Genomic DNA, 28,000 nt, shown 5'->3' with positions numbered 1-28,000 from the left:
TCCCTCCATAATTTTACAAGAATGAAAACAGAAAATCTCTCTTAGGCATGTTTTTATTTTTGTGTCTGTTATTTGGTTTTCTACTTTGGTCCACAGGAGCTATGGCTGCACCTACACAAAACTGTCACATCTTGTTGCTTCCCATAGTCAATCACCAGGTACCATGTGTGGCTTTGCTCTCTCTCTTTGCTGAAATCTCTATTTCTAAGGACAAGAAACAGAACATCTCTGAATCTACAGCTGAGCACAGAAGGAGGGGGCAACCAGTGACCCAGGGCTCTTGATGGTGGCTATCTTTCTACATGAACCTCACAAAAGAATACCAGAAAGCTCAGCACATCTGGGGAAACTCTGTGGACCTCCATCCTGACTATTAGATCCCTCTGTCCTAACACACGATGGACAAAGGCCTAAGCTAACACTGAAGCTACGGAGCTCCTCTTTGGCCTCTGGCCCTATGTGGGCAAGGTTAGTCCTGGACTCCTAGCTATTCCCCCCTCCTCCCCCCCGGGCAGGAGTTATTCCCCTTCCTCATCTCCCAGATGACCCCACACAAGATCTGGGAAGGCTGTCTCCACTCTAGAACGTCTTGCCCTCAAAGGCATGGAGATTGAAGGCAGTATCTAGAAACTTCCTCAGCGACACCAGGTGAGTATTCTTGTTTCCAGTGGCTGGCGCAGCTGCTGGCTCTCGGCCTACATACCTGGAGGAAGACAGACACGGGAGTTGGAGGTGCTGGGTAAGGTTCACACTCACTCAGAATCTGAGGAAGACACCTGGAAGTTCCTGGAACTTCCTCCCAGTGTGGTCACCACCCCCAGGGCACTGCCTGGCCTAGGGCAAACTCAACTACCCAGCCACAGGATAGGGAGGAGAGATGGCTCATTCAAGTTACTGGACTGGACAACAAATGTGGCTTTGGGCTGCTCTGGAGTTCTCAGATCTCCTCCCCTAACCTCTCCTAGGATGGATGAGCTGAGCACCAAACAGATGCTACATGCTAAGTACCTCAGAGCATTATGCACAAGACCTAACCCCATCGCCACCCTGATGCAGAGCTAAGGACAGAGGGTACCAGGATGCTAAGAAAGATGTCCAGACCAAAGGAGGGAAGTTATAGGGTCTGAAAGGGGGGGGGTGGTGGTGGTTGTAATTCACCTCTAGAGTTAAGTTTCTTCCCTATGAAGGCAGGACTGACAGCCCTGGTGGAGAAGCGCCTGCCACAGGCAGATGGCACAGAACTGCAGGACTTCTGCAGTTCTCTCTGCAGTTTTCAAAGATGGACTACAGAAGGAGCTTGGACAGGCTGAGGTGGCACAGCCCCAGGGAGCTCAGCCAAGGCGAGGGGTGTTGTACCATATGGGCCGAGCGTGACCGAGGATGGTCATGAAGCGGGGGCTGATGTAGTCATAGTAGCCCATGTTCTTGTGCTCCTCCTGACACCACACCAGCTCCGCACCGGGATACTTCTCTGCCTCTTGCTTGATCAGATCGAAGGGGAATGGCGAGATCTGGGGGTGGGGAGAGGGAGAAACAGGGCACAGTCAAGGAAGAGTGGTTGTGCCTAAGGGCCATAGAACAGGACAGTCCCTGCCTGGCAGGGAGGGGTCAGGGACACCAGCGTACCTGCTCCAGGCGAGTGATGGCCACCTGCTTCTCCAGGCCCTGGCTGCCCCGCTCTTTTACCAGATCATAGTACACCTTTCCCGTGCAGAAGATGAGCCGCAGCACCTGCTCAGGAGCCTGCGCCGCAGCCCCATCTTCTGGAATCACCCGCAGGAAGCTGGTTCCTACATCAGCAGCCAGAGACCTGTCAGTTCCTGCACACACACCCACAGTGTCCCCGGGCCTTCTCTGCCACCTGCACGAACCCAGCCCTCAGGCTGTGACTATACTGGACACCTCCTGACTCAAAGATGAAACAAGGAACAAAGAACACCCTGCAACATCACAGGGAGAGGAGTCGAGACAGAGACGTAGCCAAGATGGAAGCCCTGGAGTATCAGCCTGTAAGGTGCTAGGGCCCTGAAGAGGATAGGTATGACACAATAAACACAGATGCTGGCACCATTGTGCCCAGAACCTGCCAGCCTCCCACATGGCACCCAGCCACCAGTCACCACGCCAAAGGGCAAGCAGCTGCTAGAGGTGGCCGTGCATCCCTACCCTTCTAGAGCCCCTCTCTAAGCTCTGTCTATGCTTCCTTCCAGAGGTCACAGAATGTGTAGGTCATACACACTAGCAGACATCTCAAGAAGCCACTGCTGGGTCTAAGTGTCACTGTCTCCAAATGAGGACAGAGAAGGTCCCAGAAGCAAAGCTGTGTCCAGCCAGGCTGTCTTGCCATGGCGCCAGAGTGCTGCACTGCCTGGGCCAGCCTCCTTTCCTGCTGCAGAGCGGTGCTCAGACAGATACATAGCCAAGAACAAAGGTCCAGAAAGCGACCTCTCCTGCTGCTGGACACCCTGCGTTCCAAGACACAGGCCTCACTCTGGCCTCAACTCTCTTCTGACTCCTCACTCTCAAGTCAGTGAGACTGAGAGCTGCTGGAGGGGGTGCTAGGTTCCTAGGGCCAGTAATGTCTGGTGCAGGAATAAAAATCAAATGAACAGTGCAGGAATAAAAATCAAATGAACAAATGAACAACACTGGTGCCCAGTGAACCAGGCAGCACTCTGCTGCTCTCCCTCCAGTGAGAAGCCCTGGCTAGAAACAGCCTGGCTGGGCCTGGAGCTCAAAGTGACCTGAGCTGGTCAGGGGACCCATCTTCTAACCTGATTCTGTCCAGTGGGGACCAGGCCAGGACCTGCAGCAGGGCCAACAAAGAGACAGAGAGAGGAAGGCAGAGGAGCCCTGGGGAAAGATGCCATGCATAGCCACCTCCCAGTGTAGGCCACCCCACAGATCCAGGCTAGGCACGCACCCGAAACCATCTGATCAAAGCTGGACTTGGCCTCGGGGTGCCTCAGCAAAGATTTTGGTGTGAAGACAATCAGCTGCAAAAGAAACACGTGTCGAGCTGCCAGCGCCCCGACCGCACCCCCCAGGCACACCCACAGTGGTGCTGACGGGCGGGCGCCTGGCTCACGGGCTTGCGGAAGGGCAGCAGGATCTGCCGGCGGAGCACGTGGAAGTAGCTGGCTGGTGTGGAGCAGTTCACGACGATCCAGTTGCAGTCATACAACTGGCTGACCTCAAAGTCCTTGGTGAACACCTGTGGAGGAAAGCGGTGTCTAGGGGGCAGCATGGACCCCAGGCCCTGCCACACAGAGGCGTGTCCCTGCACTCACCGGGTAGGCATCTGAGTCATCATTGCTCATCTGCAGGAACCTCTCAGGACGTGCTGAGGAGTGCTCTGGGCCCTGAAAGCAAAATCACACACAGCCCAGGCTGACCCACATGACAACAGCAGCACCCTGGGCTTCTAGAAACAGTGTTCCTCACTCTGGAGCCTGGCCCACAGGAAAGACCAGCAGCTGGGGAACAAGACAGATCTGAGAACTGAGGTTCAAAACCAGCTAAGGCAGAAAGTCTGTAAGATCCTATCTTCGGGGGCCGGGAGTTTGGCCTAGTAGTTAAAGTGCTTGCCTAGCATGCATGAAGACCCGGGTTCGATTCCTTGGTACCACATACATAGAAAAAAAGCCAGAAGTGGTGCTGAGGCTCAAGTGGTAGAGCTCTAGCCTTGAGAAAGTCCAAGGACAGTGCTCAGGCCCTGAGCTCAAGCCCAGGACTGGCAAAAAAAAAAAAAAAAAAACCAAGATCAATTAACCAGCAAAGTGATAGAGCACTCACCCTGGGTGAAAAAGCTGAGTTCACAGCTTGCACTCAGGTATCAGTACCAAACAACAACAATAACAAAAAAAATCAATTCTCATTTGAGGGGATGGGGTGGGAGAACAATGAAAGGAGTGGTATGGATGAAGACACTTTGTCCTCATAAATTAACAGGTTGAATTAAAACTCCTTTGTACAACTATTTAAAGATAATTAATGTATGTGTGCTGGTCCTGGGCACTGTCTCTGAGCTTTTTCATTCCAGGCTGGCACTCTACCACTTCTTTTTGCTGCTTAATTGGAGATAAGTGTCTCATGAACCTGGCCCAGGTTGGCTTTGGACCCTGATCCTCAGGCATCAGCCTCCTGAGTAGGTAAGATTATAGGTGTGAGCCACCAGCACCTGGCTTTAAAAAATTTTTTTTAAGCTACATTCTCTAGAACATTCTGAAACAGCGACTGACTGAGCTGGCTGAGCACCTGCTTTAGGGACCAAGTGTACATGTAAATCACTCATGTAGAGAGCAGGCCCAGGAGATGGACACACACTTCCTCTCCACATAGCAGCAAGGGAAGGGGCTGGCAGAGAAAGAACAGGCCAGCCAACACAGAAGCAGGTTAAGAGACTGCTGGAGACTATCTCCCATATGCCCACAATGCAGATCCCTAGGGTCCAGGGACCTGGAAGGCAAATATATATCCTCAACCCTGCAAGGGCCAAAGGTGAGCTGGCCATTCCAGCCCGCCTGCCAGTGGCCCAGCCCGCTTGCCAGCCCAATGTGGCCCCATACAGTCTCACCATGCCTTCCATGCCGTGAGGCAGCAGCAGCACAATGCCATTGTGCCGTACCCACTTGGCCTGGCCGGTGCTGATGAACTGGTCAATGATGCACTGGGCTGTGTTGTGAAAATCACCAAACTGAGCCTCCCAGAGGACTAGGGCATTGGGACTGGCCATGGCATAGCCCAGCTCAAAGCCTAGAGAGAAGACACCAAGATGGAGCTTGCTGCATGCTCTCAGCAAGTGTCAGCAGCTCCTATCAAACCCATCCCTTCCTCATATACCCTCCCTGCCCCATCCATCCTCGGCAACAGGTTGGGGAGAACCCACGGATCCCTTGGGTCTCGACAGACAGGATGTGACTCCCTAGAAGCTGCCTGAAGACATTACCCTTAGCCATTATACCATACAAGGCGAGGTACCAAGCCCAAGAGTCAAGTCCTGGAGGAGGCTACAGGGCCCATCTGCCAAGAGGAACTACTCCCAACACACAGATACACAGACACACACACAAACAAACACACACACTTGCAGGGCTGCTGAGGCAAAGAGGCAGAGACAAGCACAGAGGCAGTTCTCCAGAACTGGGAGCCAGGGCCCAAGCAGGGGACCTCTAGGGGACTTCCCATGGCCTTTTGTCTGAGCTCACAATGATTACAGTCCAGGGAAGAAGCTCTGATGCCCAGAGTTCTTCCCCATCTCTCACCCCCACTCCCCAAAAAAAGGTACAGAGGGCCTCCCAACTGCACTCTCTGAGAGTTCTAGGTGGGACCTAACCTTACTTCCTAGCCCCTAGGGCTATCTCCAGTCCCTGCTACCCAAAAGTTCTCTAAGCTCTCCAGCCGTTTACCCCTCTCCCACAGGCCTCAATTCTACCCCTCCTCTAGTCATCCCTGGTTCCCAAGGGCCTCAAGTCCACCCACCTAGAACTCCATATTCAGAGAGGGAGCTGTTGCACACGGTGTAGGGGGCCTGGTCAGGCCACAGATGGTTCATGGGAACGCAAGTCCTCCGGTCAACCTCCTGGTCATGAAGAACGTGGTGCCTATGGCTGTGGAGAGGGGTGATGGCAGGGGTAGTACTGGTTTCAGAGCAGGGCATCTGGGCAGCAGGAAGCTGGTAGGCCTTGTCACTGCCCCAGAAAGTCTGCAGGGTCCCACAGGATGGTCACACCAAGAAGGCTGCAATTACAACCTGGCCCCTGCCCACACTTAGCACCTGGGGGTCCTGGAATGAGATCTTCAGGTTATGGCATCTCTGGCCTCAGTGCCTCAACTACACAGGGACCCAATGAGTCCTGTGCAGCCAGTCTAGCAGAAGCAGGTTGGAGCCCAAGGCAAAGTAGGGCACACCACTGTAGCACGGGCCCCTGCCCACCCTGCTGTCCTCTCTACTACTGTCCTGCCCTGCCCAAGTCAGGACGTGGAACATCTGGGGCTTAAATCAGACAAAAAGGGCTTGGGACAATGGTCAAGTAAGTCCCCCTCTGGATCCAACATTTCAGCAAGTAAGATAGGGAAGGCTGCCTGACAGCAGAGCACCAGAAAAGGAAATGAAGGATCCTAGGGGCCACTGATGACCAACAGATTCCTGTCAGCTGTCAGCTTGGGTCAAGAAGTCTTCCTGTGGGGGTGTGGAGGGGCCCAGCAGCCTTCTGATGTCTTGGGCCTGGCAGATGCTAAGGCGGTCTGCTGTGTTTACCTAAGCCAGAGGAGGAAGGGCCAGAGCTCTTGTCTACATCTCTTGTGCTGCCCCTGGCTACTGATCCTCGTTGCCAGACTGAGCTCACCTTGAGCCCATTCTGCCCTTACCTGAACGTTCCTCTCTCTACATCCTGGCCACTGAGCCGCACATGGATGCCCTCCTTCAGCAACGAGCCGAAGGCCATGTATTCCGCCAGCGCCCAGTCCACTGTGCGCTTCTTGGTCATGTCTGCTCGGCCACGCAGGATGCGAGACAGGCCTGCAGGAGGAAGGGGGCCTGAGGAGCCTGGCCACTGGCCTGGGGCAGCTGAAGCACCTGGGCTCTGGAGCCTTGGTGCAAGCAGAACTCTGGCAGGCTGCAGGAGAGTCCCACACAGGCTTCCCAGCCCTGGCCTACAACCAACACAGCAGGATAGCCAACAGCCATGGCCCCCACCCAGAGGAGGACTGGGTCATTCACTGCCAGAGCTCCCACCCTATGGAGGAGCACCTCTGCCTTCCAGGAGGAGATACAGGCTCATGCCCTCGAGATCACACGCCCTACAAGGTACTTGCATTCCACCCCTCCCTATCCATAGGCCTCAGCCCCAGTGCCATCAATAGGTGCCCAGGACAGATGGCCTCCATGGACACTTGGAGGATTCCTCTTGAACTACAGCCACAGGACCCCAGCCTTTCTAAGCAGAAGCCATAGTGGCCACAGCCATGAGGTGCAGTCAGCAGCTAACCACTAGCCAGATTCACCAGCCAGGGACTTGGGGGGCTACTCTCTGGCAATTGTAGGAAGGATGTCCAGCACAGTACTTCCTATAGTCTAGGCCCAGACACCCCTCCATGGAAGCCCTGCTTCCCTGATCCCCTGCCTGGTCCAGGGATACCCCAAGAAACAGTTTGGCAAATCCAAGTTGTCCAATGTAAAACCAGTCCCTGGCACCCAGCTGGAATGTGGTATCCACATCTTCCCAAATCCCTACATCCACCCCAGGGAGGGTATCATGGTTCCCCAGGCTTGGAGAGCAACATGGGGATATGCTACGTGTCAGGGCCCCCACCAGCCTCTTGCGGGACACTGTTAGATCTGGGACAGTGACCATGCAAAAGCCCAAGAACAACTCACCTGTGTGGATCTTAAAGTCCTCTAGGGGCACAGAGCTGGCCACATTGCCAATGTGGGTCAGCATGTCCTCCGGGATGCCTGTGGCAGGGCAGGTCATGCTCTTGGGCTCTCCATCCACGTTGAAGAAGCCTGAGCGGACAAAACTCCATTCATACCAGGCCACAGGGCTTTGCCCCGGGTCAGGACTGAAGGCCTATGACTTTCTCACCCCCACCAGCATCTTGCTCACCCTCGGGACCTGCTGCAGGTAGACTGCTACAGGTGACCCACACTTCTCCTGGCTCCTGGGGTCACAGCTAACCCAGCCCTGCGCAGCAAGAAGGCGCTTCCTTCCCCTAGAGATGGTCATGGGAATGGCCTTCCTGGGCTCATAGGGATACCCTGGCTGAGCAGTGACTGTTCTCCCAGGGCTGTCTCAGTTCTGTGCCCATGCAAAAGGTTCAGGTTCACTGAGCTGTGTGCCCCTCACTCACCGGGCCAGGGTGAGTCCAGCCAGTGCTTTATATGCAGGATCTTTTTGTCCTTGGACCTGCCATATGCCTCCTCACAAATCCGGTCATATTTGGCAATTTCTTCCTGGAATGAGGAAGGAGGTAGATGTTATGGCCGACCTAAGGCTTAGTCTACCCAGACTCATAAGCTCTGGTGCCCTTACCAAATTCTAGAATACTCTGTTGTTGGCTTATAAATACCTCATGGCCTCAGGCCCAGATCCAAGAGTTCATGACAATCCTGGGATGTTTCCAACCTGATGGGCCTACTATGTGTTCAGTAAGTCTTGAGGGAGACCCAGGAAACATTGACTCACAGCCCCTGCCTCTGAGTTCCTTGAAGGGACTTTCAACTATATCTTGAAAATCTTTAAATCCTCAGTGCCTGGCACAGGGTGGTAATATTTCCAGCCATACATAGGTTTCTATCTAGGCCACCTATGCGGTGCCCACATGAGCTGCTGCCCACCTCAAACTCCTGCAGGGTGACGGTGCCCTCGGCAATGAGCTTGTCTGCATACTTCTTCAGCACGGGCACCTGCTTGTGGATCTGTTTGTACATGAGTGGTTGGGTGAACATGGGCTCGTCCATCTCGTTGTGACCACGCCGGCGATAGCAGACCTGCGGAAACAGCCAGGGGAGTCAGATGTTGCTCAGACCTGGTGCTTGAGTGTGAGCGCTGCAAAGGTGGGACTGGTGTGAGCACTGTGAAGCCAGGGCATGTCCAGGCCAGCACTCCTAGAGGTACCCAAAAGCAGCCGCTATCACAACCACCAATTGAAAGGCCCAAGCCCAAGCCTTGGTACACTGGCAGGCATGTGGTAGCACTAGGATTTCTTGTCTAAAAAAACACTCTCAGGTCGGGTACAGTGGCTAAAGCCTGTAATCCTAACTACTCAGGAGGCTGAGATCTGAGGATCAAGGTTCAAAGCCAGCCCGAACACAAAAGGACCTGAGACTCTTATCTCCAATTAACCTCTAGAAAATGGGAAGAGGGGCTTGGCTCAAGAGTAAGATGGTAGCTTTGAGCTGAAGAGCTCAGGGACAATGCCCAGGACCAGGGGTAGGGCAGTAGCCGTGAGATGAAGAGCTCAGGGACAGCATCTAGGCCAAATTCAAGACCCATGGCCCACAAAACCAAAAAACAAAAACAAAAAAGCACTCTCAGGCTTTAGAGCTGAAGAGGTACAAACTCAACACAAGGACCAGCCACCAGCCCCTGCTCAGGGTCTATCTCGCTTGCTTGGCAGGGACAGGGCCCTCACTCTCCTCTTGACCTCAACCACCCCAAGCCCACCTGCCTGCCCAAAGTAGCAGGGGCGGGCCACCTGCTCCACCCTGGCCTCGGTCCTCCAGACCCACCAGGTCCACAACGACATCTTTGTTGAAGGTGTTCCTCCACTCAGCAGCCACGCTGCACACATATATGACGGCCTCGGGGTCATCGGCATTCACGTGGAAGATGGGTGCATTGACGACTCGGGCCACGTCAGTGGGGTATGGTGAGGAGCGGGCCATTCGTGGGTCTGTGGTAAAGCCAATCTGCAGAGGCAGGAAAGGCCAGCACACATCTCTGCTTAATTTCTTTTTGTTTGGAGAGACAGGATCTCACTGCGTTGTCCAGGTTGGCCTTAGGGGACATTCTTACCCTAGCTTCCCAAATAGCTGGGACTACAGGTACACACTACAATTCCTGGCATTACTCCACTTACTTTGAACTAGACAGATGGTGCTAGCCCCCGAGATTAGACAAATCAAGACGGTGAATAAGGGCCAGTTGGAGGCTCCCAGCAGATAAATAGTTAACACATGGATGGCCCCACAAGCCAACACAGTAGCAGTCCCTTAGATAGCAATATCCCTAAAGAGTCTGTGCCCTCTGCCTGTCACTTTTCTCCTTTGGTGGTGAGGAATGTAGGCCTGGTCCTGCAGTGAGTGTATAGCCGTGGGCAAAGAACTTCAATTCCCAACCTCATGTCCTCATCTATGAAGTGTGCTCATTAAATTCCTGCCTCCTTCCTGGAGTGATACTCAAGGAAGATTAAATAACTCAGCAAATAAAGCAGTTAACATGGGATGTCTAGGCCCATGAGATGAGCTGCTATTAGCTCTAGCTGCCCGAAAGCAAAGGCAGGTGACGGTAGGGAAGAGCAAATGTCACATCCAGTCCTGAATCTAGCCTCCATGCTACATTCTTTCACCCTTATGGCCTTCTCCATGCCATCTATACAGTGACCCTGGGTATCCACAATGAGCTGGCTCTACATCTCCCTCAGATACAAACGTCCAAGTCTCCCTTACAATAAAATGAGGTAACACTTGCATAAAGCTCACACACATCTTCCCCTGCACTTTAAGTCATCCATAGGTGACTTATCAAATGAATACAATAAAAATGCCATAAAGAAAAAAATCTGTACATGTTTTTATGGGCTAAACTTTTTTCTTGATCTTTTTTATTTCCTTTCTTTCTTCAGTGCAAGGCAATGAATCCAAGTCTTTGCACTGAATTATATCACCAATCTGAATCTTTTTTTGTTTTTATTTTTTTGTGATGGGCTCTTACTATATAGCTTAGAATGCCCTTGAACTCATGATCCTCCAACTTTGCTTTTCAAGTGCTAGGATTACAGGAATATATCACCATGCCTAGCCTTGAGTATTTGGTGTCAGTTGGTTGAACCCACAGCTATGGAACCTACAGATTAAGATGCCTGGCACAGGGCTTACAGTCTCACCTGGTTGTTAACCACAACGTGCACAGTGCCATTAGTGGTGTAAGAAGGCAGGTCACTCAGGTGGAAGGTCTCATAGACCACACCCTGGCCAGCAAAGGCGGCGTCCCCATGGACCAGGATGGACATGACCTGGAGGGCAAGGGAAAAGCCATCAGGGCCCTGTACCACAGATTATGCCACCTGCCATGCCCCTACTGTCCCACGGGCTCAGGGCCAGATCCTTGGAGTCTACGTCATCAGTGTCCAGCCCACAGGTAAAACCCTTCAAGGCCCAAATGAGCTCACCTTCTTGCCCTGGGCATCCCCACGGTAAAACTGCTCTGCCTTTGTCTTTCCCTGCACTACAGGATCCACAGCTTCCAGGTGGGAGGGGTTGGCCACCAGCGACAGTGTAATGTTTCTGTTGGTGACACGGTTGATCCTCTCATGGTACATGCCCAAGTGGTATTTGACATCCCCAGAGCCCTAAAGGTCAAGGAAAGATACAATGAAACCACCTCTCCTATGCCAGCCAGTGGACAGAGGGAAGGTAATCTCATCTTGAAACTTGGTTCAAAGGCTACACATCATCAACTATGGCCCTCTCATTGTGACTGGCCTCAGACGGGAGAGAAAGTATCAAGAAAAAGGGATATTGCCTGGGAGTGACTACAGGAAGTGAAGTGTAGCTCAAATCAGCGAAGCTTCTTGCTAGGATTCTGGGAAAACATCAGATCCAAATCCCTACCTCATTCCTTACACCAAAATAAATAAAAGCCATCATTATTGGAGGAAAACAACATATGTCAGGATCTCAGTGGGAAGGTTTATTTTATTTCTCTCTTTCCTTCTTTTTTTCTTTTTGTCAGTCCTGGGGCTTGAACTGGGCCTGAGACCTCTCCTTGAGCTCTTTGTGCTCAAGACTATCATTCTACCACTTCGAGCTTTTCTGGGTAGTTAATTGGAGATAAGAGTCACACAAACTTCTGTCCAGGCTGGCTTCGAACTGCAATCCTCAGATCTCAGCCTCCTGAGTAGCTAAGATTACAGGCATGAGCCACCAGGACCTGGTGGAAAGTTTATTTTCTAAACAATATACAAAGCCCAGAATCTATAAGAGATATAGTAGGTAAAACACATTAAATTTGTCATGGATGGGGGAACTATGCTCAAGGTATAGTTCTGGTGAGGGAATTAAACAGAGGAAAATATAAGACAAAAGCAAGAAAAGGGATAATGCCCCCAATAAGCAAAATGCTTTTACAAATCAGTAAGATTTTTAAAAAATTAGTAAGATAAGGCCAAAATTTTCCATAGAAAAATGAGCGAAGACTATGAAAGGAAATTACAGAATAAAAAATAAAATGGCTGAGAGAGAAGCTGGGAATGTGGCTTAGTGGTAGAGTACTTGCCCAGCATGCATGAAGCAGGGTCCAATTCCTCAGTACCACATAAACAAAAAAGCTAGAAGTGGTGCCAGTGTTCAAGTGGCAGAGTGCTAACCTTGAGCAAAAGAAGCTCAAGAACAATGCCCAGGCCCTGAGTTTAAACCCCAGGACTGGTTAAAAAAAAAAAAAAGGGTTCAAAGATATGGAAAAGTGCTATTATACTCAGGTGCCAGTAGCTCATGCTGATTCTCAGGAGGTTGAGCAAGAGGATCACAGTTTGAAGCCAGTCGGGGCAAGAAACTCATCTCCAATTAAACAAGCTATGGCTCAAGTGGTACAGTGCCAGCCTTGAACAAAAGAGCTCAAGGGGGTCAGGAATTTAGCCTAGTGGTAGAGTGCTTGCCTAGCATGCATGAAGACCTGGGTTCAATTCCTTGGTACCACATACATAGAAAAAAGCTGAAAGTGGTGCTGAGGCTCAAGTGGTAGAGCTCTAGCCTTGAGAAAGTCCAAGGACAGAGCCCAGGACTGGCAAAAAAAAAAAAAAAAAAAAAAACAACTCAAGGACAGCACCCAGACCCTGAATTCAAGCCCCAGGACAAGCAAAACAACAACAACAAAAAAAAACAAAACAAAAACAAAGAAAAGAGAATAGAAGAGGAGAGAGAGATCGATCATTGGCACCTATCATATTGCAAAGATGACTGGCCAAGGCAAGGGAGGCCAGGATTGTGGGGTGCACAGGCCAAGGGTTCACTGATGTTTGTAATATCCTCAGAGGGCAATTTAGTCTTGCCTCAGTTGTATAACCACTGCCCTTCCCAAACTGTCTAACATTGTCATTGCACACATGTGAAGGTACTCACTACAGCAGCCACAGCTCACAGGCCCTGTGACTGTGAGATGCCTGAGGCAGCTGCTTACACACTTGTAAGGAACAATGACAATTTGGTATGAAAACAACAAGGTGTCAGGGATGGCTCAGGCTGCATCCAGGGCCTCTGGACAAAGCCATGCTTGCATCTGCACCCAACAGTCTTAGACTCACAAAGCTTGGCACAAACACAAGAACACATCCCAGAACGGACCACAGAACAAGGTCTCACATGGAAACATTCTCATTGTCCAAACTGCTTTTAAAGCAATGTTCATATTTCATTATCAGTTTACTTTTTTGTAACATTTTAATTTTTTAATGTGAGAAAAAACCTATAAATATATCAAACTAACCTTTGGCTAAGCTTTCAATCCAAACTCCATTCCTTCTTTCCCTCTCCCCCCTCCCTCCCTTACACAGATACAAACTCATAATCACTGAGACAGGTGCTCTCATCCTTATTCTACAGAGGAACATCTAAGGCTTGGGGAAGTAAAAGTGTCTGAGGGGAATGAACAGGGTGCAGAAAGATGCTGGGCAGAGAGCCAGTGATGTGGGTGATAGCCCTGCACTGGCACAGGGTTCTGGGTGTCCTTGGAGAAGTTATTGTAACTTTAACAAATCACGCACTATGCTGGGTACTGGAGCTTTGAGGACAAGGTCCCTGCCCTTGCCCTAGAAGGAAAGCGAGACATGCAAACATGTACACAGCAGCTGGGAAAGGACAGAAAGAGGCAAGAAAAGGAAAAAAATATACAGAGGAGCTGGGTATGGTGGCTCACACCTGTAATCATGGCTAATCAGAAGGCTGAGATCTGAAGGTCCAGGTTCAAAGGCAGCCCAGGTACAAAAGAACCTGACACTCTTATCTCCAATTAACCTCTAGAAAATGGGAAGTGGGGCTTGGCTCAAGGGAAGAGTGGTAGCCTTGAGCTGAAGAGCTCAGGGACAACGCCCACGCCTAGGAATAGGGCTATAGCTTTGAGCTGAAGAGCTCAGGGACAGCGCCCAGGCTGAGTTCAAGCCCCATGACCGCCCGCCCCCCCCACCCCACAAGATATTGAGGAGGAACAAGTTCACTGCCAAGAAAAAGCCATCAAAAGGAAAAGACAACAACACACTGAATGAGGGCAGAGGAGAGGGAAAGGCAGTGAGGGTTAAAGGCCCAAAAGGGCCAAGGCCACAGTGACATGAGAGCAAAGAGGGAAGAAGAGCAGGAAAGTGGGTCCTTGACTGACCAATGGGCACAGAAAGCCATCTGACTGCACAGCTCTGTGAGGCCTTCCACACTGGCAGCAGAGTGAGGCACACAGGCTAAAACAACTTCCTGACATGTCCATGGGATTCTCTGGGCTTCAGTCACCACAGCTGGAAACAGGGAGGTTGGCCCCAACAACCTGAGGGCTTTCTCAGCTGTCACAGGCCACACAAGACTTGGGAGCTACCCCCCACTCCTGCCCCTCTCCCCCTGCCACATCACAGCCCATCCATCTCAGGTTTGTCTCAGCCTAGAAGCTCTGGGCCCAGACCCTCCCAGTCCATATTCCAAATCAGTCCCTCTCAGAAGCACCGGAACTAGGGCATGGCACCTACCTCATCAGCTGCCTCCAGCTTGGGGTCAAACTGGCAGAAGATCTGCTCTAGGTCCTTGCGGATCACGTTGGCCAGCACATTTAGCCTGCCCCTGGAACCACAAGGCCTGCGCTTGCACCTGCCAGCATGGCCACACCCCCAGCCCAGCATTGCCAGGCAAGGCCCAGCCGTGTCCTGCTTCACTCTACCAGGCCAGGGGTCTTGCCAGCAAACTCTTTGCAGGCAGATATCCCGGCACATCGCTGAGCCCCATCTCCTGGTCCACAGGAACCACTAAGCAACTCAAGGTACCCTTTTCTCTCCCCTTCAGGAGACCTGGCAACATGGCCAAAGGAATCTCAGAAAATTCAGTGCGGCTTTGGTCAAGTATCTGGCTTTTTTGTGAACAGCTGCTCAGGCCCCAGGACTCTAAGAACCAACCAGGCCATTCAGCTCTACCACAAGGTCCCACCAACATTCCACCCCGATTTCCACATCCTCTCTGCCCAGGAACCCTGGGCAGGCCTGGAAGGAGGCAGAAGTTGGCTCCACCTGTGTGGCATCCCTAGGATGACATTCTCGATCCCCATCTCGCTGGATTTGTCGATGATGGTCTTGAGGGCAGGAATCATGACTTCACAGCCCTCCAAGCCAAACCGCTTTTCTGAGGACCACTTTCGAGCGAGGAAGTCTTCAAACCTGATTGGGAGGAGGAACGGAAGGGATGGGACTGGAGTTCACGGGGTCTGTCCTTAAACACAAGGAGCTGTGTGTGGGGGGCAAGAGTGGACTTACACCCACATCTGACACCGCATCATTCCTATCTAGCAAGGAGCACAAGATCAGTTCGGGCTGGGGGGTCCCACCAACTTAACCAAAGTCCTCTGCGTAAAGCCTTTCCCTTCCCAGACACTACCGCTCCTCCCCCCACAGCCAAACTTCTGTACCCACTGCCATCCACCATTCACTCTGTCTTGCAAGGGGCTCTCACCAAGTCCCCAGACCGCCAGCTGGCTGAATCCCAAGTCCAGCTCACATCTCACTGCTTGGCATACAGTACTGGGCTGGGTACACCTCTGGGCCGGTAGCCTGAGGCAGGTCCAGTTTCAGAGTCCCACCACCCATGCCAGGAGGCGCCACTGCCCTGATTCCACACTCCACAAATAGTCCCACGGCCACAGTCTGCCTCTGTCACCATGTTTTTCTGGAGCCCCATCTCTTTCCACCTGTCTCTCTCTACCCTGGACCAGCTCTTGGCTAAGCCAACTAAACACCTGGTCCTAAAGCTCTGCTGAAGGAACTCCTGTAGCCAGGTGGGAAGCCAACCTGAGCCCTGGGCCCCTCCAAGTTTCCTAGGCAGCAGGCACATAGGCAGCGCTGACCTCATGGAGCGCACCAGCCTTGCCAGCAGCGTCCGCTTCTCCTCACTAGAGAACTGCATCACCCCAGGGGTCTCGAACTTCTGCCGGATCCATTGGCACTGCTCCACATCATTAATGAACATGAACTCCAGGCCAATGTGCTGACAATAGGTGCTCTAGAGAGAATAGGTGGAACTCCACAAACAACCAGGAAGAGGGCTGGTGGCCCAGGAGTCTGGAGCACACAAGGAAGTGCTCTCCTGCCTCTCACACTGCAGAGAGCATCATCAGGTGTGGCAGACACTCAGCCAGGGCTCACCTCCAGGCGCCGGATGATCTCCCGAAGAGAGAGTGTGTTTTCAGAACCCCCAATGAAGGTGGTTGTAGGCAGCTGGAACTCTTTGTCTAGATCAGCCTCCTGCAGGTCGTAGAAGGCTGGGGAAGGAGCCCCAAGCAGCAGAGAGGAAAGAGGGAGACGAGGTCTAGGGCAGGGGGAAGATCCTCAGACCACCCCCAACATCTGCTCTGTACCCTCCCTCCATTTCTGTTCTGGAAGCTCAAAGACCTTCTGTCAGTGGAGAACAGTCAGAGCCCACCTGCTCCTACTTGTCCAGGCTTGGACAAGTGCCACACCCCTGCTGGGCATGGTGAGTGGCTAGGAAAGGTGGGAGGTATCCCTCTTGGGGACACTGTGTAGTAGAGAGGCAAAGATTAGAGAAGACTAGACCCAGAGGCAGGCTTGGCTCAGGCTGTCCTCCAGAACCTAAAAGCCCCTCACTGGGCCACAGTACCAGCTGGCTGTGTATTAAACAGGGCATCAGGAAAGGGTCCCAACTCTCACCCAACTTATCGATGGTTGTGATTAAGTCAGAAGGCACAAAGGAGTCCAGATCTGCATCCAGAATGCCCAGGGGGTCCAACTGGGCTACATGGTGTCCCCTGATCTGGAAAGAGGGTAAAGAAAAGTCCAGACTGCATTATAGATGAACAGACCTTTGCCTAGAGTAAGGCTAGGAGCTCCTGGCACCTCGCTTTCAGCCTCAGAATTTGCAGTTTCCACATAACTCACCTGTGTTGCTGTCTGTGAGACCCCAGCCATGAACACCAAGGTGGCAGTGTAAAAGTACCACACATAGCTGGCAAGAATAGTGAAATGCCTACATACAAAGGATGCACTACATTACAGTAATTGTGAAATTCTAGAAACTTCCTAAGTGCCAACCAAGAGGAGTCCAGCATATAGATAAGGAAAATCTACCTGAGGGAGTACGACAGAGAGCTGTTAAAAAGGAGTGAGTAAAACTCCCACCTGCTAAAAGAAGGCAGTTGACACAAAGCACCTCTAAAGAAAAAGATAAATCCTACAACAGCACACATGATGAGTTACCTATTATGTAAGGAAGGCTAGATGAGTAAGTATATGCACATGTATACTCACAAACACATTACAAGACTACCTCATACAATGAGAAAATCATAAAGTGGGGCTGGGAGTTTGGCCTAGTGATAACAGTGCTTGTCTAGCACACATGAAGACCCAAGTTCGATTCGGAAGTTATCCTGTGGCCCCAAGTGGAAGAGCATATCAGGCCTTAAGAAAACCTAAGGACAGTGCTCAGGCCCTGAGTTCAAGCCCTGGGACTGGCAAACACTGGCAAACACAAACACACACACACACACACATACACACACACACAGAACTATAAAGCAAGAAAAAAAATTATCATTTGTATAGCACAAACTGGGATAGGTACAAGGACAGGTCTAGAAGCTACACTTTGAAGAGAATATCTTGCTTTGAAGGTATAATAATATTTATAGTAAACAATTTACATTCTAAAACTAAATGAAGCTTTAACATTTGAAAGTAAAATGAAGTAAATGAGTAAGTATATCCATTTAGTGGCACACTACAGAAAAGAACGATTCCAGTTGGCAAATGGAATATTCCCTAAAGACTAACAGAACTATAGGGGAAAATTGCATAAACTCTTTTCCATTACCAATCTTAGCAACAGTGTTTGAATTGTTCTTCCAAGACTGCTGCATGTGGGCTGGGGGAAAAAAATCAATAAGCCACTGCACAGACATCTGTAAAGACATTTTTTGGCATCTTTGAAAGGAGACAACACCACAAGATTGATGAGGTCAACAGCCAATCCTTCGTCCTGCATTTGAAGTATGCTGTACCAGGATAAATCCATAATGCATGTTAGCTTTCTAAAAGAAAATAGTCATTTTCCAGCTCTAACTATTGAAATGACTAAACCAATGGGAACCTGGATGGATCTGGACTGAGGAGAAATACACAAATTAAGATTTGGGACGTGTGTGTGTATGCCAGTCCTGGTGAATTCAGGGCCTAGGTGCTATCCCTGAGCCTTTTCCTGAAAACTAACCCTCTACCACTTGAGTCACAACTGCACTTCTGGCTTTTTGATGGTTAGCGGAAGATAAGATTCTCACAGATTTTCCTACCCAAATTGACTTTTGAATTTCAAGCCTCAGATCTCAGCTTTCTGAGTAGCAAGGAACCACTAGCACCCAGCAGAGCCTCTTAAAGCAGTCAGCAAAGGACCATTAAGCACCGTCAGGGCTGGGAGTACGCACACATTTTGAGCAACAACATATGTAACATCACATATATATTGCCATATATCATCACATATATAATCACTATATATATATCATCTACAACAAAATGAAAAAATAAAATATGCCTAAATTTATGCATTCACATAATACTTTTAAAAATGAAGAAAACTTTCTACCTTTTGAAGTATAAAAAGAATTATTGGTTATATTTGAAAATCAATCAATAAAAGGACTCTCCTATACAATGTATACTTTGGGAAAAGTACAGTAGATGGAGGAATTTCCTGTATTTCAGGTAGTAAATACAGAAAGTCAGAATGCCACATTTAAAAAAAATTATTGAATTCATGGAGCTAAGGAATCACTGAAAATCCCCATCACCACCACTACCTGGTAGCTGATTCATGGCAAAAATCAAACCACTAGGTCCCACCACCATTTAGAGAAATTACATAGGACAGGAGAAATGACACCTGACACCACAAGAATGTGATCAGCAAATGCAGGAAAACAACAGGACAAATCATGGGACAAAAACCTAGCAAGCAACAGGAAAGGACAAGACTTCAGAGCCATAGCAATCTCTGCAACCTGCAGGTTGTTTGGACCTTGCTTCAAACAAGGCAATGGAAAATCGTGAATATCACCTGTATATTTCCCAAGGTATTAAGGATTCTCTTTATAAAGAATCACTGGTATTAAGCCACATGCCTGTGGCTCACACCTGTAACCTTAGCTACTCAGGAGGCTCAGGTCTAAGGATAGTGATTATCTCTAATTAACCACCAAAAAGCTGAAGTGAAGCTGTGGCTCAACTAGTAGAGCATTAGCCTTGACTAAAAAAAGCTCAGGTACAGGGGCCGGGAGTTTGGCCTAGTGGTTAAAGTGCTTGCCTAGCATGCACGAAGATCCAGGTTCAATTCCTTGGTACCACATACATTAAAAAAAAGCCGGAAGTGGTGCTGCGGGTCAAGTGGTAGATCTCTAGCCTTGAGAAAGTCCAAGGACAGTGCTCAAGTCCAGGACAAAAAAAAAAAAAGCTCAGGTACAGGCCCTGAGTTCAAGCCTCGGTACCAGCTTTGTTTTTTAAAGAATTACTATCATTCTTATATGTGCTAAAACTATTACGGCATTATGTTTCTAAAGATAATTTATAGAATTCTAAGATTTTAGTGCTAGGAATTAAACTCAGGGCCTCACGAGTGAGTGAGTGAGTGCGTGCGTACGTGTGTGTGTGTGTGTGTGTGTGTGTGTGTGCGTGCGTGCGTGCGTGTGTGTGTGTGTGTGTGTGTGTGTTTGCTCAGACACCTGTATGCCTGAATTGAGCCTTATTGACTCTCCATTTAGAGCTCTGGCTTAATTTTTCTACTGAGGCTGGGATTCTACCATTTGAGCCACACCTCCACTTCCTGTGGCAAGTTTATTTCTATAACTACAAACTGAACCATCCCCAGAATCAAATGAGAGGATATCTGGGATTCACTTCAATTTAACTCAACAGCAGAGGAGAAAAAGAAGGGGTGCTAGATAAGGGCGGCTCCCAGCTACTCAGAAGGCTGAGATCTGAGGCTTTTGACTGAAAGCCAAGCCTAAGCAGTCGTCTATGAGACTCTTACCTCCAATTATCCACAAAAAAGGCCAGAGGTGGGATGGTGGTTCAAGTGTTAGAGCACTGTCTTGAGCAAAATAACTGAGGGACAGCAACCTGGCATTGAGCTCAAGCCCCAGGACTGACATGCACATGCACATGCACACACGGACACATGCACGCACACGCGCACACACACATACACACACACTCCAAAAAAGTGTTGGGGGAAGGGATGGAAGAAATAAGATTATCCACATGTTGATGGAGAGGTGGCTTACTACATTTTTCTGCCTCTATGCTTGAAAATGTCCAAAATTTCTGGGCACGGTGGCTCACGCCTGTAATCCTAACTACTGAGGAGGCTGTGATCTGAGGATCAAGGTTCCAAGCAAGCCAGAGCACAAAAGGACCTGAAACTCTGATCTCCAATTAACCTCTAGAAAACAAGAAGTCCCTTGTCCCAAGGGTAGGGTGGTAGCCTTGAGCTGATGAGCTCAGGGCAGTGCCCAGGTCAAGCCCCATCACACTCACACTCACACACACACACACACACACACACACAAATTGCAGGGCGAAGCTGGAACTCAGGTAAAAGATAAGACACTGGATCAGAAGAGACAGTTTTTCACTCCCTGTTCCAGTCATTGTCAGGGTCAATCACAGATCCCTTTCAGCCAGCCAAGAAATGCAATGCACTTGAGTTTCCCTTGACTTAGAATCCTTGGGTCCAGAATATTAGGTCTGCTCAGGGAAAACATGGCCCCCTCCCTTTATTCTCCTTCCATGCACACATGCACTCATGGCCTCTTCCCCGGAAGTCCCCACCCAGCACCCCTAACCCATGTACCTGGCACACCTGGGGGCAGTGGGAGGGTCCCCCAGGCTGAGGTCACTTCCTCTTCCTCTAAAATCATATCCGAACCTGCAATGTAAGCTCCTTCTCCCATCTCCTTTCCTATATAATCAGTCTTCATGATGAGTTCTCCATTCCCACTCTCTAAACTCTCCCTCCCTTTCCTCTTCTCCCTCTGTGTGCCTCCATCTTATGAGGCAGTGTGCTCTCCCCACCCCACCCCACCCCCAATAAACTCTTCTGCCTGAACCAAACCTTACATAGAAGTGATAGGAATCTGATTCTTTTAGATTTGAAAATAGTTGCATATACATAATGAGGGGACAGGACCCAAGTCTAAACATAATATTCATTACTATTTCATATATATCCTAGGCACATGGTCTGAAATGATTTTTTTGGGGAGGGGATGGGTCTTGGGGCTGAGCCACTGCATTCAACTTGAAATGATTTTTTTTTTTTGCAATTGGATATCTCTATTTTAAAATTCATTCTCCCAATATTTGCCTTTTCACTGGAAGCTTATTTATAGCTGAAATGATTTTATACAATGTGTTTAGCATGCCTGTGACTTGACTGTGACCTATCTATCACATGAGGTCAGGTGTTGAATTTTCCACTTGTGGTGTCATACAGTGCTCAAATAGTTTCAGGTTTGGGAGCACAGAGATTTCAGATTAGAGTGGTTCAGACATAGCAACTAATAACAGTTTGATGTAGTGGGGGGGCCCTTATTAGGAGCATGGCCCTAGTGGCTGGGGGCCTCAGGCCTTGGAGAGCCCTCCCCCTTCTATACAGATACCACAGCTGCACAATTCCCTTCTACACAAAGGCAAGACATCATTTCCATTTGCTAATGCCTGCCCTGCTGCTGAGCCAGTGTGGAAGCTTGCTGCTCCTTCCCCCTGAGCCTCTGCCAAGGGCCCAGCAGCCCCTAGCATTGCCTCCAGTCGTCAAGTTTCCCTTACGAAATGCCGCCTCTGCCGCCTCTGCCGCTGCTTCCCAGAGATCTCTACTGATTACGCTTGTTGTGGTGCCAACACCAGAGCAGCCCTCTAATTAATCCTGTTTAGTCAAGACCATGAATCTGGAACAACACAACTAAGAAGAAGCCCAGCCTGAGGACCTGACCGGGGACTGTTCAAGTTTGCAGAATCAACTGCTGTTGGGTACATCAGCACTAATTGTATACCTACTGTATCCAGTTCTATTGGAATGCCCAAATTAAACACAGACATCAAAAGGATCAACATAGTTCCCTCTCACACAATGTGACCAATGTAGTAAGTGCTCCTTTGGGTCATTAGGTGTGGTCTGTGCCAGACAGGTAAGATTTCAGAGACAAACCACAAGCCAGCACATCAGTAGGCACAAAACTCACAGTTCTCTGTATGTCACTGTGACAAACTAGCCAGAGGCATGGGTGGCACTCAGTAGAGCTTTGAGGTCTCTGGAGAGATCACATTGTTGCTGAGACCTCTATTCTTAGCATCAAGTGGCTTCCTAGCCAGGCGCTGGCTGCCCTCACCTGGTAGGCCCGGATCAGGGACTGCACAGCTAGGTGGTCCTCCACCAGCTTGCTGGTCTTAGTGCGGCTTGAGACTGCAGGCCTGTTCTCTGGGATGACAGACAGGAGCTGTGGCTGCACAGGGCATGTAGAGGCTTCCTTACTTGCTTGCCGGAAGAAGCTGTCCCAGGCCTGAGCAGGACAAAAGGAAGACGTTTCCAGGTCAGGGCCCAGGAAGAGTCAGGAGTGGCCTAGGTTGGAGTACAGAGGAGCATCTGGTATTGCTTGGGACACATGGTTCTTGGGCCGTATGGGGCCCCGTTTTGAGGACCCCTTCTCCAGCAGCCTAGGTCCCTCACCCACAGTGAAGTTATCCTCAGGACTCAGCATGGGGCGGGGCAAGATATAAGTTGTGGCTCAAGTGATTCAGCTGTAACAGGGGCTTCGACCCCCAGGGAAAACAAGATCTCACAGTGGGTTATGGGAAGCCTTTGTTCAGGGCAGTGTGGAAGGCAGACCCTCCACATGTTCAAGGCACATATCTTTTGAGCTAGCCATTAATCTACACATGTAGGTACATAAGTTTGCCTGATATACATAAGTTTGCCTGATATACAAACAAAAATGTTCCTTGCAGAGCTGGGCTGTTTATAAAACTGACAAGGCAAGCTCAACTTAAATGACTTTTCAATTGGAAAGTGGCAAAACAAATAAATGTACAGTGAGCCTGCACCTATTGTGGGAGTTACGTTCCACAGACCATGTGATAAGTGAAAAGCTCAGGAACAGCATGTTAAATCATCATCCCTCACTACACTACCGTCCACTCATTGCTAATTCATGGATTTTCACCTGTCTGGAAGGTAGCTCCCATGATAGGGGTGAGGGATCACTATATATGTATTTATTTTTAAACCCAGGATATAGTGAAGCTGCAATAAGTAAACTGCCATATAGCAAGGGATGACAGTATGTTTGGAATCTGGAAGATTTTACAATTGTTTAAAAAAATAGCCAGGTACTGGTGGATCACACCTATAATCCTAGCTACTCAAGAGGTTGAGATTTGAGGATTGTAATTCAAAGCCAGCCAGGGAAGGAAAGTCTATGCAACTCTTACCTCCAATGAACCACCAGAAAACTGGAAGTGGAACTGTGGCTCAAAGTGACAGAGCCCTAGCCTTGAGCAAAAGAGCTCAGGGACAGCAACAGTGCCCAAGCCTTGAATTAGAAGCCCTATGACTGACAAGAAAAATAAAAAATAATAAGGTGCATTCATGACTGTGGAATGGAATACCACCAAGATAACATTGTAAAGAGAACAAAGCCAGACATGCACTTAGTTACTCTATGTAGAAGCAAAGTCAGACGTGAATATGTAGATACTTCTTTGTGTTTCCAGGGAAAGAAGTGGGTAGTGTCAGGCTTAGAGACAGAGAACCTGCTTATCTAACATATGTGAAGCCCTAGGTTCTATCCCCAGAACCACACAATCAAAAACAAAAACAAAAAGTACTTTCCATTGCTCACTCTCATTTAGGACCAGTGAGAGAATCAGTACACACACACACACACACACACACACCTATCTCATGGAAAGCAATCTGGCAAAGTTCATTAAAATGACGCACATAGCTACTCTTGGATCAGATCTTTCCACTGGGAAATGTTCCTACCTAGCTGTGCACGTGCAAGATGATGAAGGCACAGAGTATGCAAGACTGGAAGTGAACCAGAAGTCTATCATCAGGGATAGAATGGCACAATGTTGCAATGGAATAGTATGCAGGTAGAAAAAATAACAATAATGTTCTTTACATACTGACACAGAAAAATCCGGCAAGACTGCCAAGTGGAGAAAATTAAAACAAGGGACAAAACAGGATTGTTACCATATTATTATAAAGTTTACTTAAAATCTCAGAAGGAAAAAGAAGAAACAGAGTCGAGGGGGAGGTAGGAACTGAGAAGTCAAGGAGTGGCTCGGGAAATCTTGTGACTTTTCCAAAGTTTTGAGTTTGGCATGTGCGTGTTTACTTTCCTGGGAGGAGACAAGTGTTCCAGAAAGGGAGAGGCATCAACTTCTCCCCCAACCAACTTTTGCCAACCATCAACAGGAACATATTTTATCAGATCATGAATCTATAAACATTTCTTATCTTAGGAAACTCCGGATAACAGAGTCATAGCGGCTTCCACTGCCTGGGCAGGGAACCCTCAGGGCCATTGGGGTGGTGGCCTGTCCACAGCTGATTTCTCAGCAGCAGGACCTGAAACCTCTCCCCCTCCTCTCCGTTTCCTTCCTCATCACCCACAGGAATTTGGGGTACCCACCTGGTGAACGCTTTGTGGGTTTTCTAGCCAGGCGAAGTACATCTCCTCCACGTAACTGGAGTCACCTCCACCTCTGCCACCTGAGAAGGTGGTGGGGGGCCCAGAGGACCTGCTGCGCAGGCCCAACTCTGGGATACCCCTCACAGACAGAAGTCTCACCACGTGTACCCCGAGCCGGGATGGCAGTAGCCTTAGCTGACTCATTCTGTCACAGACAATGAGAACAGGCATAAACCACAGGACCAGGAAAGGAGTCCCAACAGGTACATGTTCACTCATTACCACCTGCCTTTCCCTCTGGATGAGTGAGCCTGGAGTAGGCCATGATGGTAAGACACAGGAGACAACTCCCCCATCTCCTGAATGCACTGCCTCATGGTAGACAGCCCTGCTGGCTCCCTAACCTGGCCCATGCTTTTTCTCCTTGCAGGTCCTGTGAGCCTGAAGAGCCCTGATGCAAGCCCTGCCTGGGGGTGGGGACCTAACTCAGGCTCTGGGTCTCATTCTGAGGGTCTCAGGGCATGTACAAATGTCCTCCCAAGAATGTCGTGTGGTCAGAAAAAGGGAGCAAAAAGATAGGGGTGAGGGGGAGCAGCGATGAACTTCTCAACAGGCCAGGACATGACTGGGTCAGTCTCCAAACATTGCGGCCAAAAGTGACCAGTGACCCCTCTGACTACAGTACTGGCTCCCAGTGCCCTTCCTCCTAGCCACAGCTAGGAGGCTAGTGATTCGGGCCTCGGTAGTAACCAGAGCTCACACTCCAGACAAATAACACCCAAGACCAGTGGGGGAATGGGGGAAACCAAAACGGACTCTTCCCCAGCATGGCACGGCACCCACCATCCCAGGGGCTTTCATTGGTGGAGGTCTCCTTTCTCCACTCCCCAGAGGACAGGAGTGGTAAAATTCTTCCTGACCCTAGAGGACTCCTAGGACTCCCTATCTGTACAGCTGCGGGCTGACAAGACCCACTGAGGCCCCAGCTGCCCCAGGTTCCAGCCTCCATGTGTTCCCTCGGCCTCACTCTGAGACAAAGCAGCAGCCCCTCCACTGCTTAGCTCAACTCCTACTGACTACTGGTCATTCAGGAATTTGTGGATGGAGCTGACCCCACTGGGGCTATGCAGTGGGGGAAAGCCACTCCCCCCATGACTCAGTGACCCTGAAAATGTGCATCCTGAACTACAACTGGCATCTGCCTAGATTGGGACTTGACCAATGCCCCGGAGCATACTCTCTCAACAGGTGGAACAACTCCCAGAGATGGGTGACTCCCTGTCCCTGTCACCAGCTCAAAGAAGCTCTCAGGACCCCCCAGGCTGCGCTTCCCACAAGGGGCAAGCCCCAGAACAAGGGCTTGATTGGATGACAGAGCAGGGTACAGCCCCTCCCCCAGCCTGCTGTCTCATTCCTTTTCTCCCTCCACCCACTGCCTCTCTCTAGCAAACTCACCTGAGCAACAGGAATGGGGGAGGGGAGATCCTCAATCAAGAACAAGCAGGCTCCTTAAGCCTGAAAAGAGGAAAATTAAAAACTCAAAACAACAGTCACTCCAGGGAGGGAGGGGGATTATCAGGATCTGAGACCCAAATGCCCTCCCATCCTACCCCCCTCCCCCCTCCCTCCTAGCACACATGCTCAGTCCCTACACTCTGTGCTACATGCCCAGTCCACTTCTGCCCTGCAGCAGCAGCTTGTTCAAGGGCTGGACAAACTCTCGGACGATTGCCAGCTCTGCCTGGCAATCTAGAGCTGCCCAGGGATCACTAGAGCCCCAAGCATCAGGAGCTTCCTTGTCTCCATTCTACACACTGCCTGAGAGAGGAGCAGAAGTGAATGAGCAGTCACCACGCTCCATTTTACAAACAGGGAAACTGAGGCAGGAGACTGAGCTGTCAGTCGAAGAGGCTCACTGCAGAATCAAGATGTCAGCCCCCTGGCAGTAGCTAATCCCTCCACCAGTCCAGTCCCCACAGGGATGACTTCAGGCCAGACTGGGACAAGGCCTGGCTGTACCCAAGCTGGCCCTGCATGGGAACACTGTGTTTTGCAAACTGAATAGTCTGGGCAAAAGGCCTCCACCCAGCCAGATAAGTAGGGACCCAACTAGCAGAGGGTCGCATGTGGGCTCAGTATTTACAGCAGAACCCCCGAACTTGCAGGGCTAAGTCGTACCTGCACCCTCCATGGCAGTGGCAATGAGTCAACATTAAATCGAAAAATAAATAAGGTACTTTATGCGCACCTAGGCAGCTCTGGTAGGGGAGGGTTCCCTGTGGACCCAGAACTACACAGACATCCCTGCCACAAGGCCTCCCAACACCCTGGTCCTTGTCCCCCAATGCATCCCTGATGCTGTTCAGAGAGGTGCAGGAGAGCAAAGGGGAGCGGAAGGAGAGAGGAAGAACCCACCCCAGAACCTCAATGTCAGGCAGCCCATGCCTGGACTTGTGCTAGCCCGGGCCACGCACGCTGAGAAACGGCCGGTGTTTGTTCAGTTGCGTAGTTTTCTGCACCAGAGAGGAGCGGGGCCGGGAGGGGCTGTGAGAATGTCCTTGGCAGACAGGAAGGGGTGAATCAAAGCCAGAAGTGGGGAAACTACAAAGGCGGCCGGGGCCGTTTCCAGGAGCCGCTGGAGAGCTGTTAGGGCTGCGCCTGGCAGCTCGGACCCCTCGGGCCCAGGCTCACACAGCCTGCTGAGAGCGAGCGCTCCCGTTCCCCGTCGCCCCCCTTCCGTAGAGGGGAGCCGCGCTTCCCGCGGCGGCTGTGACCCCAGGCTGGAGCAGAGAGCGCGGCTAACGCCTCCCGGTGGGCCTCGCCCGCGATGTGGGGCTTCGAAGCTGTCCTTCAAGGGCGCGGGGTGGACCTCCGCTGGGAAGGGCGCGGGGCGCCAGCGCCCCCACCCCGGCCGTGGCAGAGGCGGTCGGGACCCCTTGATGACTGCTGAAACCCTAGTTAACGCGTCACGGCAAATGTCGCGCCAGCGGGAATAAAACGCGCCAAAAGGGCTGGGGAAGGGGGGTCTCCGAGGGCGGCGGTAGCCGCGCAGGGCGGAGCCAGGCCCCGCTCCCGCCCCGCCCCCTCCTTCCCCGCCCCCTCCCCTCCCCTCCCCCTCCACGAGGCCCGGCTCGGGACGGCGCACAGGGCTCCCCAGGACCCCGGGGTGGGGGGCAGCGGAGGGGACGGCCTTTCGCAGGCGAGGACGCGGAGGAGCCGCGGGGACAGGCCGCCGCGCTCACCGGGCAGCAGGGGTCGGCTCAGCGGCGCCGTCCGGAGGCCGCAGGTCAGGGGGTGCGGAGGGGGCGCGCGCCGCGCCGGGCCAGGCCAATTCC

The 28,000-nt window shown here is 50.8% G+C and overlaps 1 protein-coding gene across 2 annotated transcripts; it reads right to left on the bottom strand.

The window, feature by feature from the left end:
* Positions 1-27,996, bottom strand: Ogdhl (oxoglutarate dehydrogenase L). Of its 2 annotated transcripts, XM_090346815.1 has the most exons (24): positions 27,908-27,996; positions 26,121-26,180; positions 24,666-24,870; positions 22,353-22,523; positions 16,627-16,729; positions 16,105-16,220; positions 15,807-15,961; positions 14,977-15,123; positions 14,446-14,536; positions 10,894-11,073; positions 10,609-10,737; positions 9,233-9,412; positions 8,339-8,491; positions 7,852-7,954; positions 7,379-7,507; positions 6,370-6,520; positions 5,482-5,609; positions 4,577-4,755; positions 3,291-3,362; positions 3,089-3,214; positions 2,924-2,996; positions 1,627-1,790; positions 1,357-1,511; positions 1-703 (listed from the first exon to the last, which is right to left on the bottom strand). In XM_090346815.1, the coding sequence occupies exons 3-24, from the start codon at positions 24,867-24,869 to the stop codon at positions 580-582; spliced, it is 3,033 nt and encodes a 1,010-aa protein (XP_090202941.1). In that variant the 5' UTR covers position 24,870; positions 26,121-26,180; positions 27,908-27,996; the 3' UTR covers positions 1-579. The 2 variants fall into 2 exon arrangements, with proteins under 2 accessions (XP_090202941.1, XP_090202942.1); XM_090346816.1 differs by lacking the exons at positions 24,666-24,870; positions 27,908-27,996 and having other exon boundaries at positions 26,121-26,154.
* Positions 27,997-28,000: the final 4 nt, after the last annotated feature.

Source organism: Megascapheus bottae, chromosome 15, assembly GCF_031878675.1.
Source record: "Megascapheus bottae isolate mThoBot1 chromosome 15, mThoBot2.hap1, whole genome shotgun sequence".
Taxonomy (NCBI): Eukaryota; Metazoa; Chordata; class Mammalia; order Rodentia; family Geomyidae; genus Megascapheus; species Megascapheus bottae.
Note: the sequence above shows the minus strand (reverse complement) of the source record. Positions and strands in the feature narration are given on the sequence as shown.